This window comes from Piliocolobus tephrosceles, chromosome 14 (genome assembly GCF_002776525.5).
Source record: "Piliocolobus tephrosceles isolate RC106 chromosome 14, ASM277652v3, whole genome shotgun sequence".
Classification (NCBI taxonomy): Eukaryota; Metazoa; Chordata; class Mammalia; order Primates; family Cercopithecidae; genus Piliocolobus; species Piliocolobus tephrosceles.
The window spans coordinates 1224463-1237728 of record NC_045447.1 but is presented as its reverse complement, the minus strand read 5'-3'; the positions used below and the strand labels follow the sequence as shown (position 1 = coordinate 1237728).

At 62.4% G+C, this 13266-nt stretch overlaps 2 protein-coding genes across 2 annotated transcripts in view; one reads left to right on the top strand and one right to left on the bottom strand.

Annotated features, from left to right (window-relative positions):
• C14H9orf139 (chromosome 14 C9orf139 homolog) overlaps positions 1 to 2418 on the top strand; it is a 12639-nt gene extending 10221 nt beyond the window's left edge. The window contains 3 exon segments of the mRNA XM_023227666.2: positions 71 to 319; positions 321 to 397; positions 399 to 2418. Of these exon segments, the coding sequence (XP_023083434.2) occupies positions 71 to 319; positions 321 to 397; positions 399 to 663 (591 nt within the window). The 3' untranslated portion in view covers positions 664 to 2418.
• Positions 2419 to 5188: 2770 nt separating this feature from the next.
• NPDC1 (neural proliferation, differentiation and control 1) lies at positions 5189 to 12062 on the bottom strand. The gene is made up of 9 exons (XM_023227588.3): positions 11251 to 12062; positions 8335 to 8481; positions 6779 to 6904; positions 6530 to 6700; positions 6388 to 6454; positions 6231 to 6315; positions 6074 to 6153; positions 5701 to 5797; positions 5189 to 5594 (listed from the first exon to the last, which is right to left on the bottom strand). Exons 1-9 carry the CDS (start codon positions 11360 to 11362, stop codon positions 5502 to 5504), a joined length of 978 nt encoding a protein of 325 aa, XP_023083356.1. The 5' UTR covers positions 11363 to 12062; the 3' UTR covers positions 5189 to 5501.
• Positions 12063 to 13266: the final 1204 nt, after the last annotated feature.

The following is a 13266-nucleotide window of genomic DNA, read 5'->3' as shown; positions in this document are numbered from 1 at the left end:
GGGGGCCTTGGAGGGAGGGGTTCCTGTGGGCACCATGGGAAACTGTCAGCACCTGAACTGCTCGGCTTAGGGGCTGGCACCAGAGTGGGCAGCCGCCTCCCGCTCCTCCCTTCCAGCCCCCCATGTTTTGGGTGATGACCATAGTGGCACCTGGGCCTTTAATCCCGCCCCAGCATTCCTTTTCTGGCAGGGAGCCCCCAGGGAGCCTCACTTTGGCTTCAGCCTCACGCCAGCCCACCTCTTCTCCCTGCAACGGGCACCCGGTGGCAGCTCCTGCAGGAAGGAGGCCGTCCTGCCGCACCTGCGGGTGACCCGGCCTCAGGCTGCCAGAGCCCGCCATCCTTCCTGTTTGTGCTGCCAGGCTGGCAGGGTCCCTCGCCACCGACCTCTGCCGCAGCCAGTCTGCTCCCTTCCTGGGTGGATTTGCAGGAGCCTCCCCCACCCTCTGCCCCTAGCTTGCTCCTCCTTGAGGACCCCGGGCAGGGTGGCTGCCATGGGGCCCAGCCGTGCGTGGGAACCTGCGAGCTGGCAAACGCGGCTCGGGGGTTTTGCCCAGAAATGGGTCAGAACGAAAGCCTCTCAGAGGAAAGAAAAGGACATGAGTCAAAGAGAAAGTTGGGGGTTGGGGGCTCCTCTTCATCTCACTCCACCCAGGCCTCCTGACTCCCTGGGTTTGTGTGGACCCACGTGGGCAGCCAACCCCAGCTCCGTGGTCTGTGGGCATCGTGATGATCAGGACACAAGCTCTTCCCAGCCGAGCCTTCACTGTGGGCCAGCTTCCCGGTCGGTGGATGACCACTGAAGAGGCCTCAACCCAGTGGGCCCCACTCCAGACCAAGCACAGACCACTGGCCAGTGCCCCCTGCAGACAGCGGTACCCAGGGCAGCAGCAAGGTGAGGGGCACCCAGCCCCAGCCTGAGGGGCGCCTCAGAGAGCGGGCTGAGCCTGGCTGTCTCCCTGATCCCTCACCTGCTTCACCCGGTTGGCTTGAGCAAGGCAGTCCAGATGCATGTCTCGAGCGCCCCCTGGTGGTGTGCTGCAAAGCTACATGGCCCCCCGGCGAGAAGGGAGCCGGCCGTTCATCCTCAGTAACAAGGTGGAACTGGGGGCTGGAGAGCCCCTCTGACCTCGCCTTTGGAAAGGTGGGTGGGTGCACGGAGCCTGGCAGGTGGCCAAGGGGACCCCCAAGTGGAGGGACTGGTGGAGGAGCAGCACGGGGTGGTGCAGCGGGTGAGCCCAGCACCTCCCCTCCTACTTTCATCCCATCGAGTCCCAGGACGTGGAGGGGATCACGTGTGTGTCCTTGATCTCCTCCAGGTGGAGCTGCTGGGTGGGGCTCTGGTCCTCCAGGGACCCACTCTGCACCCCAAGTTTTGCCCTGACCTGCTCCTCTGTGTTGCGTGGCTGTAGGGGAGGGCTGCAGCCAGGGACTCTGACCCTGGGGCCGGTCCACCCAGACACCCAGGCTGGGGAACAAGATCGCCTACCAGGGCCAGAAGCTGGGGAGGTCCTCGCTTCCTAGGGTGTTGGCTCGGGGATCACATGCCCCACATTCTGGGCCAAGCATGGTCCTGCCCCAGAATCTTGCTGGGTTGGGGATATCTCCACACAGATGAGTGCCACCCCATGGTCTCTGCCGGGATCTGCATGTCACCCTTGGGCATCTGTGCTCAGGAGGTCACCAGGTGTGGGCAGGGCACCAAGTGGGGAGGTAGCTGAGGCTGGAAGACACACATCAGTGCCCCGCTGGGCTTCCTCAAGTGGGAACTGGAGAGGGGGCTGGGCTGCCGGGCCAGGGTCAGCAGGTTCAGGCGGGCTCAGGGCTCAGGGTCAAGCCAGAAACCAAGGTGAAGTTTGCCTCTTGCTGCCACCAGGGCCCTGGGACAGGGATAGCAACAGCAGAAGGTAAAGTGGAAAGGAAGTAATGGGACCCCAGGCAAGGCTGAGCCAGGTCCCAAGCCCAGGATTGGGGTCTCCAGAGTCCCTGGGGGTCCCAGGGCAGCTCACCCACAGCCTGGGGCCTATGGGAGCAAGGGGTCTCCTGATGGCTGGGGGTAGGAGCTTGGACAAAGTTGAAGGCCTTCTGTCTGAATTGGCCAGGGGCCAACAAAAGCCAAAAAGCTGGCGTGGTGGCTTATGCCTGTAATCCCACTTTGGGAGGCCAAGGCAGGTGGATCACCTGAGGTCAGGAGTTCGAGACCAGCCTGGCCAACATACTGAAACCCCGTCTCCACTAAAAATACAACAATTAGCCGGGTGTGGTGGTGGGCACCTGTAATCCCAGCTACTCAGGAGGCTGAGGCAGGAGAATCGCTTGAACCTGGGAGATGGAGATTGCAGATAGCCAAGATCATATCACTGCACTGCAGCCTGGGTGACAGAGTGAGAGTTTGTCTCAAAAAAAAAAAATCCAAAAAGGCGAGTGGGGAGCAGGGTGCTGGGCTGCATGGGGGCCTATGCCGCAACCGGAGGACCCCAGCCCCCTGCCAACCCTTCCCCAGCTCAGGCCCACTGGCTCCCTTCTCATGCGGCTGCTCTGGGAGGAAGTCCCTCCTTGCCAATTCCTGAGAGAATGGGCAGCAGGGACCATGGGGACAGGTTGGGGACCCCAAGATGATGGAACACACAAGGAGGCTGCTCTGGGGTCCCTGGGTCAGGCCAGCAGGACAGGTATTGTGACCTGAGGGACTGACTGTGGAGCTCCAGGGGAGCCTCCTAGCCAGTAACACACCGGCCCAGGCCAGACGCTGCCCTGTGCCCTTGAGTGACGCCCGGGCCTCTCTGCACCTGCCCGCTTTACCTGTGGCTAATGGCTTAGAGTGAAGGACGGTGGGCATGGGTGTGGGCATGGGTGTGCCACGTGGGCTCAGCGTCCACCCTGCCCCATGCACGCACCCATCACACCAGGGCCCACACACAGGCTCCCATCACAGCCTGCCCCATCACAGCAGTGCCCAGAGGGCCACGGAGGTTTCCAGCTGAGGGCCAGCCCAAGGTCACAGGCAAGGAGTGAGTGACAGGTGAGGGTCAAGGGGGCTTCCTGGTCTGGGTGGGCTCTGGCCCCCAAAACATGTTGCTTAGGTCAAGCCAGTCTCCCCCAGCAGAGGTGAGCGGTTTTCCCCCAGTCTGCCTGGCCCACCCTTTCTCCAGGGACTGTGCCCAGTGGGTCTTATCTTCGCCATGCCAGCTGTGATGGTTAATACTGTCACCTTGATTGGATTGAAGAATACAAAGTATTGATGCTGTTTGTCTGTGAGGGTGTTGCCAAAAGAGAGTTAACATTTGAGTCAGTGGCTGCAGAGGGCAGACCCACCCTTCATCTGGTGGGCACAACCCAATCAGCTGCCAGTGAATATAAAGCAGAGAAACGTGAAAAGGAGACGATGGGCCTCGCCTCCCAGCCTGCATCTTTCTCCCGTGCTGGACTCTTCCTGCCCTCAAACATCGGACTCCAAATTCAGCTTTGAGACTTGGGCTGCCTCTCCTTGCTCTGCAGCTTGCTGACGGCCTATTGTGGGACCTTGTGATCATGTAAGTTAATACTTAATATTAACTTCCCTTTATATATATATATATATTTCTTTCTTCTTCTTCTTCTTTTTTTTTTTTTATTATACTTTAAGTTCTAGGGTACATATGCATAACGTGCAGGTTTGTTATATATGTATACCTGTGCCATGTTGGTGTGCTGCACCCATCAACTCGTCAGCCCCCATCAATTCATCATTTATATCAGGTATAACTCCCCAATGCAACCCCTCCCCCCTCCCTTCTTCTTTTTTTAACACAGAGTCTCGCTGTCTCCAGGCTGGAGTGCGGTGGTGCAATCTCGGCTCACTGCAACCTCCGCCTCTTGGGTTCAAGCAATTCTCCTGCCTCAGCCTCCAGACAGTTGGGACTACAGGCGCCCGCTGCCACGCCTGGCTAATTTTTTGTATTTTAGTAGAGACTGGGTTTTACTGTGTTGCCCAGGCTGGTCTCGAACTCCTGAGCTCAGGCAATCTGCCCGCCTCAGCCTCCCAAAATGCTGGGATTACAGGCCTGAGCCACCGTGCCTGGACCCCCTCCATATATATATCTCCTATTAGTTCTGTTCCTCTAAGAGGACCCTGACTGGCCGGGTGCGGTGGCTCACGCCTGTAATCCCGGCACTTTGGGAGGCCAAGGTGGGCAAATCACCTGAGGTCGAGAATTCGAGACCAGCCTGGCCAACATGGAGAAAACTCTACTAAAAATACAAAATAAGTTGGGTGTGGTGGCGCATGCCTATAATCCCAGCTACTCGGGAGGCTGAGGCAGGAGAATCCCTTGAACCTGGGAGGCAGGGGTTGCGGTGAGCCAAGATCGCGCCATTGCACTCCAGCTTGGGCAATAAGAGCGAAACTCCGTCTCAAAAATAAATAAATAAATAAGAGAACCCTGATTAATAATAAGAACACACCAGGGCTGTCTAGGCGCCTGGACCTCCAGACTCCTAATAACCACTGAGGCGCTTCTGAACCCAGTCCTCCTACATCCCCAGCGTCAGTGGGACACAGAGTTTCAGCCCCTGCACCCTGACCTGGTACTGGCCTGATCTGGGCACTTTTGACCACATGGTCCCCCTCCCTCCCTTGGGGCCTTCTTGCTCCAAATTTAGGAGGGGCCAAGTCCCAGCTCCAGGTGTCCAGGCCCCTCCCATCACACCCCTCACCCGGCCCCCATGAGTCCACCTGGCTGTGCATAGCTGGTGCCACACAGGTACCCCTGCCTGCCATCCCTTCTCCGTGTGCTGCAGGGCCTGACGTCTCCATGAGAAACCCAGACTCAATGTCTGCATCTTCCTTCTGCCTGGAGGTGATGGGCACCCACATCCAGGTGTGTATGGACTGTCCCCTGCTCCCGCCCTCTTTATCACACAGGAGCCAACTCTGGGCTGGCCCAGCCCTATGCTGCACCCTTCCCATCTCCCACCTGAGTAGAAGGGTCCGCAGGGGTGAGGCCTGGCTGAGGAGGGTGGGGATGATCCCGTGGCCTCTCCTCCAGCTCCATGGGACAGGAAGGTCCTCCTCATGAGGGGACAGAAGCCTCCTCCCTCTGGGGGTGCAAGAGCAGACCCCAGGACCCCCCACTCGGAGGTCCATCTACCAGGGCCCCAAATGGTGGATGGGGACGGCGGAAGATTAACCCAAGCTGGCGACACAGGCAGAAGCCGCAGGTCTGAAATGGACTTTAATTGGCTTTTGTCTCTAGAATTCCCCACCCATTCCCGCGCTCCACGGTTCTCCCTGCCCCTCCAGTTTGGGGGTCCAAACTGAACAGGAGAGGTGCAGGGGACCAGGAGGTCTCCTGGCACAAATGTTTGGGGGTCTCCCTGGCAAAGGGATCCCAGGGCCTGAAGCCCAAGGCCCAGTCACAAGCACACAGCATCAAAACATGTTTTTAGTGGGAAGCTCCGGGCCCTGCCCCTCCCCGGGGGTCTCGAGGTCAGGGAACAGGTGGGCGTCTGTCTGCCTCCAGGTCATGGCAGCGCGGGCGGTGAGCTGGGGGCCGGCAGGGGCGCGGACAGTGCGGCGTGGTCGAATAGAGGGTTGCGCACCTCCATTTCCCCGGTCTGCGAACGTGGGTGTCAGGCTGGGCAGTGGGTGGACTGGGGGCATGCTTGCTGGGAGGAAACCCCAGGAGATGCTATGCCCCTCCCTGCACCCCGAGGCACTCACTGGGGCCAGGCCCGGGCACTCGTACACCGTGAAATCTCCGTCCTCATTCTCCTCATCCGAGGAGGCCGTGTCCAGCTCCTTGGGGGGCTCTTTATGCCTGGGTGGGGGGGGATCGCTGGGTCCTCCCCACACCCTCGAGGTGCCAGTGGCCCAGTCTGGAAGTGGGCACTCAGCCCACCTCAGCCCTGGGGCGGCAGGGGAGCAGAGCCCAGGGTGAAGTTGGCCGGGGAGGCGAGGGTGCAGGGCGGCAGGGGAGGTGAAGGTGAGGGTGCCGGTGAGGGTGGCAGGGCCCAGGGTAAAGTTGACCAGGGGAGGTGGAGGTGGGGATGGGAGGTGGGTGGGAGGGGGCGGCGGGGCCGGGGCAGCCACTCACCGCTCCAGGCACAGCATCTGCTGCCGCTGGTGCTGGTAGTGGTACATCTCCGCGCTGTGTGCCAGCCGCTGGTCCCCAGGCTGTGGGAAGGAGGGAGTGAGGGTCAGGTGGCGGTCAGAGTTGGACGGGAGCCTCAGGGCCGAAGAGGGCCACACACCGAGATCCGGGGTGTCGCAGGTGAGCCAGGGGCCTTCGTGGCGGCGTAGTCAGTCTTCTGGGTCAGGCGGATCTCACGCTGCAGCCTGTGGGGAGTGGGGCCTGAGACCTCTGAGCGTGTGGTGCCCTCCCTGCCCTGCCCGCGGCCGCTGGCTCACCTGCACCAGCAGAGAGAGGCTACAGAGAGGGCAGCCACGCCGGCCACACAGAATGCCAGGATCAGCACTGCGGAAGGGGGCGTGTGAGGGCGGCCTCTGCGGGGGGCCCTGCCGCCCCTGCCCACCCCCGACCAAGACCTACCAAGGGCGAGGCCGTCGCCGTGCCCTCCCCGGGGCTCCAGGGGCGACATGTGCACCGGCTCGGATGACACAGGGGAGCCCAGGGAGGTGTGGGGCGTGGGCATGGGGGTTCCTGGAGTGGAGGGGAGGCCCAGCTCCAGCCCCTGTCCCCGTGCTGAGAAGCCCAGGGTGGCTGCGAGAGAGGACAGGTTAGAGCGAGAGCACTGGGCTGGGGGACAGGGCCATGGGACACGGGAAGCGGGGGTCTCACCAGGCTCTGGGAGCTGTTGTCGGGCCTTGGGCAGGGGCGGAGTTGAGTGTCCAGACTCCTTCAGGGCAAGCTCCTGGGCCAGGAAGTCAATCTCATCTTCCAGTCTGGGCTGGGGCCGGCCCCCACCTGGGGAGGGTGAGGGGCCATCAGGTGGAGGGACCCCATCCAGGAGGTAGCCCCAGGCCCGGCCTCCCTGTTCCTGGCAGGTTCCTCCCAGGCGCCTGAGGACTGGGAACACGCCTGGGGGCCCTCTCCCTCCTGGATTGCCATGGTGACAGTGTGGGCGCTTCCTGTGAGGGGCAGTGCTTCCCGGAAAGTGGGGGCAGGGCAAGGGGGAGGAGGTGCTAGGGAAATGTCCAAAGACCGGGCAGGGGGAGGAAGGAGTGGGATCTCTAGCCCCAACGCATGTCCATAAAGGGCCGGCCAGCATAGCTCCTTCTGCTTCCCCACCTCCAAGCACCTTCTCAGGCAGAGGGGCAGTGACTCCCCAAGGAGTGCGGGAAAGCCGAAGGAAGTCGAGCATCCGGGACCCCTCCCCAGGTTCATCAGGAGAACAGGGGCAGCCGTCGTGGGGGTGCTGGTGGCAGGGCCCCAGTGGTGCTCACTGTGGGCTGCACAGTCCAGGCAGACGCCCCCCGGTAGGCAGGCGAAGAGCCCACACAGACCCTTACAGCCACTTCTCGGTGCCCCTCTCAACACCCCCACTGGGAAGCCGCTGCTGCTTCCACCCCCAGCACCTCTGAGCAAAGCCCTCACCACCTGAAGTCACTCAGTGACTGGCCATCCCGACAGATGCGGCTCAGGCTGGCAGGTGGGGCATACCCAGCACCCAGCCGTGCCAGCATGCGTAAACATGTGCCAACGGGTGGACAGGACAGTGAGTGGCGGAAAAGAGCAAGGGGCCTGCGGACGGGGAAGTGGGGGCCTGGAGGGCTTCTGGGCAGAGCCCAGGCCCGGGGAGAATGGCCCCTCCTCTCCCATGGCCACTCCAGCATTTTCTATTGTACAGCCCTTCCCCTAAGAGGGCCTGAGTGCCCCAGGCCTGGGTCCAGCTCCATTTGGAAAGGGTGGGAAGCTTCGTGGAGAGTGAAGGAGGATCTCCCAGGCCTTGGACCCAACACCCCACAAGGTCCAGGGGTCCCTGGGACCACCTGGCACAGGCCTGGGCATCGAGGCTGCAGGCTTTTTTTTTTTTTTTTTTTTTTTTGAGACACAGTCTCCCTCTGTCGCCCAGGCTGGAATACAGTGGTGCAATCTCGGCTCACTGCAACCTCTGCCTCCCAGGTTAAAGCGATTCTCCTGCCTCAGCCTCCCGAGTAGCTGGGACTACAGGCATGTGCCACCACGCCCGGCTATTTTGTTTTTTTGGTAGAGACAGGGTTTCACCTTGTTGGCCAAGCTGGTTTTGAACTCCTGACCTCAAGAAATCCACCTGCCTGGGCCTCCCACAGTGCTAGGATTACAGGCATGAGCCACCGTGCCCGGCCGGCCGCTTCTTACAGGGAGAGGTTCACGCAGGGACATCCCCCCATTGACTTCCCCCTTTGCCCTCGTACCCGGAGGCCGGCGCATCCTGGGCACACAGAGCCCTTGCTGGTCCTCCTGGAAGGGTTGAAGGCAGGGCCCACAGGCATGTGCACCAGGGGGACACCTTGCCCGCCTCTTCAGGGCACAGTCCAGGCTCCCGGGACAGGCGGCTGCATCTGGGAAGGAAGCAGAAGGCAGGGCCGGCTCACGGCCCCGTAGGGCTCGGCCCCTGCACATGGCAGCGCTGACACCCCCAGAGCTGGCCGGGCCTGGTTCTGGCCATTGTTCTGGACAGGCCCTTCCTCCCTGCCGCAGGGGCTCAGAACCAGGAAGCAAACAGTCCTAGGACTTCTCAGAACTACCCTGCCCCTCCCCCTCCCCGGGTCCACTTCCAGGCCTGATAGAGCCCTCAACTCAGAAGCTGAGCCTCACTGTCCAGGCAGTGCTGAGTTCTCTTGGGCAGGGCCGTGCAGCCCCACAAGCCCAGTCTCCAGCCTCAACATGCCCCACAGCGAGCCAGGAACCCCATCCAGATTGGGAGTCCCAGAGGGAGGGGCCCAGGTCTGTCTCTGGGGAGCAGCAAACGATGCTGCCAGAGGCCTCTCCTTCCCGTGCAGCTCTGCCCTGAACCCGGCACTGAACAAGTGCGCAGCCCGGAAGAAGGGACGCTGCTCCTCCAGCCTCTGGCTTGTCCCCCAGGCACCAAGGAGACCTAAAATGGAGTCTGCTGGCCTCACTGACCTCAGACACAGAACCCAAACAGGTCACTCCCAAAGCCACACCACCAGGGGCTGCAGTCAGGGGCCAGGTGGCACCCGAGGGCCTCAGGAGGCCAAGGTTGGCAGTGCTGGGGACAGCAGGCCAGACACTAGTTCCTAACCACACTTTCATCTCGCTGATGAGGGGCCCAGACCACGGTACCAGCCGACACGTGGCTAATCAGTCTTATCCTGGTGCTGGAGAACGGGGCGAGAGGGCAATAGCCCTCCGCTTCAGTTTCCCCTCTGGGATGCAGAAGCTGAGTGCCTCAAAGCTAAGGAATGTCCCCAGTCAGGACGAGCCAGTGGAGCCAGGGGAACCCCAGCAGGGCCATCAACCCTGCTTGGGGAGTCTGCGGTGGGACCTCGGGCTACCCAGGACTCTTCCTCTCTGCCCAGCCCCACACTGCACACTGCAGGCAGGGCCACTGGAGCCACACGGGGCATCTGTCCTTCTCCAGACCTTGGCTGGCTGGCTTGGTTTCCTTGGTAACCTGACACTCAGGGCCCTCAGGCTGTCGGCTTCCCTTCGAGGCAGTTCCAGCAGCCTCAGCAGCTGCAGTGGCAGGTGGGCACAGGAGCCAATGCCAGGCACTGCCCACCCTCCATGACCTGGGGCAGCAGCCTCAGTATCAGCAGGCCGGGACTTGGGCATGTTAAACATTAAACCTGTGCCAGCAGGTCCACCTGGGCCCACCCACCAGCTTGGCACCTGGCGAGTGAGGCAGTCCCTACCCCTGTGCTGATAACTCACAGTCCACCATGCCAAAGGCAGGGGCCTGAGGTACAAAGCCGGCTGTAGGGTCTGGGTTCCAGGCCCCTCCCAGACCCTTATTCCCCAGCCCAGGAGCCTCCACCCCCCACTTCCTCCTCCTGAGAGGTCTCAGGAACAAGAGCAGCTGGAGAGTGGCTGGCACCCCCCACCACTCAACGTCTGGGCTGCCTGAGGGTCCTCCCTTCAAGCACTGGGCACTGGGATTGGGGAGGTTGCCTAGGGAGGGCCCTGCTAGGTCTCCTGGTGAGGCAGACACGAAGCCGCAGAGGTTGGTGAACTGAGGACTGGCACCTGCCACCCACCCGGGCTCAGCACAGCAGCTGCAGCCCCGTTTCCTGAATAGGTGGCCTCCACCTTTCCTGGCTGACCACACTCTGACTATCGGAAGCCTGTCCTGTTCATGCCCACCTCCCATCCAGGGGCACTGTGCCCAGGAGGAAGCCGGCCTGTGGTCTCTTGAGACCACACATGCAGAACCAGGCTGCCCAGGTCAGCGCCTCAGCTGCGCCACAACCCACTTAACTTCTCCATTCCTCAGTTTCCTTGCCTGTAAAATGGGCTCACAGTACCTCTTCTGCAGGGCTGCCAGGAGGATTGCACGAATGCAGTCCAGTCTCCCAGTTCAGTCCCCCCAGAAAAAGGTCAGCTTTGCATCCTGGGTTCCTGCAGGGAGCTCTGCTCTCTGGAGCCTCAGGACCCATCTGTGCAGCTGGAAGGGTGTCCCAGGACCCTGGGCTTATCACCCTCCTCCGGAGTCCACCTGCAGCCCTCAGTCCCAAAGAGAATGCCAGTGCCCTCGAGGGCAGGGGGTGCAGGAGGAGGCTCTGAGGCTACAACAGCCTCCCCACATTGAAGCTAGAACAGGACCCCGAGCCGGCGCCATCAAGTGTCCCCGGAACTTCAGCGCCCACCATGGCGCACAAAGCCGGTGCCCAGCGCCACCCAAGGAGTGAGGACAGGCAGAGTAGCACTAGGCCCCGACCCCGGGACGCTCACGGGCAGTGAAGCCGGCGGGCACTCAGGGCCAGCCCGCACCCGCAGGAGCCCCGAAAACGGAGACACACAGAGACGCAGGCAGACTCCCAGCGGGCCTGCCCAGAGCCAGATGGCCGCGGCACGGAGGCCTGAGCCAGACGGGTTCCCTGCGGAAGAAGCCATGAACCTCAGGTTCGCCTCCGGGAACCGGCAGAAGCCCCATCCGGCACTGCCTTTCGGAGGCTCCGCGCCGCGCCCTCCAGGCGGGCCTGTTTATTCCATCCTGGGCGAGGCGGGGCCGCCGCCGCTAGCGGACTAGGCCTGCAGGGCCTGCGGGCCTGGGAAGGACGAGGGCGGCTGCGCCCGGCAACCCGGTTCCCGCCCGGCGATCCCGGCCCCGGGGCGCCCCGCGGCCTGCGCCCAGGGCGCTCGCTCACCCGGGTGGCCGGCGGCGGCTCCACGCAGGGCCGCGCCGAGGACGAGGCCGGAGAGCAGCAGCCGCAGCAGCCGCAGGTGCCGCGGGGAGGGCGGAGGCAGCGGCGTCGCCATCCTTCAACGCCGCCGGGGCAGCATGGCACCGCGAGGCCGGGGACTCGGCGCGGGCTCCGGGCTCCGCGTCGGGAGCAGCGGAGGCAGCCGGGGAGGACGGAGGGGAAAGAGGAGGCGGAGGCCACGGAGAAGGAGGAGGAAGAGGAAAGGCACGGGCGGCGGCGCTGACGCTGCAGCAAGGATCCGGGATGGAGGCGCCGGCGAGGCGCGCGCGCGGAGACTGCGCCTGCGCGCTCCACCTGCGGGGGCGGGAGGGAGGCTCCAGGCTGCGCCCCCTCCCCCTGCTCCAGATCTGGTCCCCTCTCCGGGCCTCTCTGTACTTCTCTCGGCCTCCGGGTGTCTCGGCACTTTCGGCCTCCGGGGCCGGTGCAGTTCCCAGAAGTCCGGCTGGATTTAGGCCGCGGGTGGGTGTCTCCGGGATGCTCTCCCTTCTGGCCTCTTCCCGGTAGGACTCCCAGCCCCTCACCCGCACCCGCGATGGGGCAGAGGACCTGTGTGGGCCTAGCCTCGCAAGCGCACAGGGACACAGGAGCGCCGGGCTCACGCAGACAGGTGCTCACAAGCTGAGCAGGTGCGCAGGGAGGCACAGGTGTGCCCACAGAGGCAGGGGCACCCCCACTCGCAGGAAAAGCAAATACAGGAACGCAGGACGGCCCCGGCCCCGACTGCAGCTTTGGCTGGAGCCGCGGCGGCCGCGCTCAGTGAGGCCACCAGGGGGCAAGAGTGACCCGGAGCCGCTGAGGACTGGAGCTGGGAGCTGTCCAAGGTGTTCACGGTTCCCAGGTGAACCCTTTAGCTCCCCCAGGACAACGGGCATTTTTCCCCCCCTTTGAGACAGAGTCTCTGTCGCCCAGGCTGGGGTGCAGTGGTGCCATTTCGGCCCACTGCAACCTCCACCTCCCGGGTTCAAGTGATTCTCGTGCCTCTGCCTCCCGAGTAGCTGGGATTACAGGCGCGTGCCACCACGATGGGCTAATTTTTGTATTTTTAGTAGAGACGGGGTTTCACCATGTTGGTTCAGCTGGTCTTGAACTCCTGACCTCGTGATCCACCCATCTTGGCCTCCCAAAGTGCTGGGATTACAGGCGTGAGCCACTGTGCCTAGCTGACAATGGGCATCTCTGATACCCCCTCTTGCACCTCACCTGTTGCCTCCCAAGAGCATGCCCATCCCATCCCACTAGAAACCTCCCTCGACTAGTCATTCAGAGAACAAGAGTAAGACCTCCAACCCGGGGTGTTCCCTTGGTCCTTCCAGTCTCAGAACTCCAAAGCTGGGGCTGGCTGCCCTCAGGTTTATCAAATGACTGAAAAAAAAAAAAAAAGGTGTAGGGGGAGGGGAAGGAGCAGAATAAGAACCACCATCCTCCCCACCAGGGCACTGAACAGAGAGACAGTGTCTAAGCTCACTTCCCAGAAAGGTGAGGAGGTGAGTGGGCAAGACCAGGCCTTCCCATCCTGGAGAAAACTGGCTTGGGGAGGGGCTGCGGGGCCTGGCCGAGGCTGCAGGATGCCTCTTGGAAGTGTAGGACACTCAGTCCCAGGTGAGAAGGGCAAGTTGCCCTGTGACAGTGCATGGCCTGGCTCCACAGCCAGGTTCTATGCAAGATTCCTGGTCCTGATGTCATCTCCCACTGCCGTGCCACCTCCTGATGAGGACCTGCCCTCCCTCCAGTCTCTACCAGCACTGACTGCCCCCTAGGAAGCCACCTGGCTGGCTGCCACCCACTCTCCACCACCTCCCTGACCCCTACCCTCCAGTGAGTGGTACAGGCTCACTGTACTAGGACCCAACCTTCAGTCTGGCCTTGGTCACCAACGCAGATCTGGATGTGATGGTTTTGGGGAACTCTGCTGGCCAGAGAAGACTCAAGGTCCCAGGAATGCTCCCTCGGGCCAGCCAT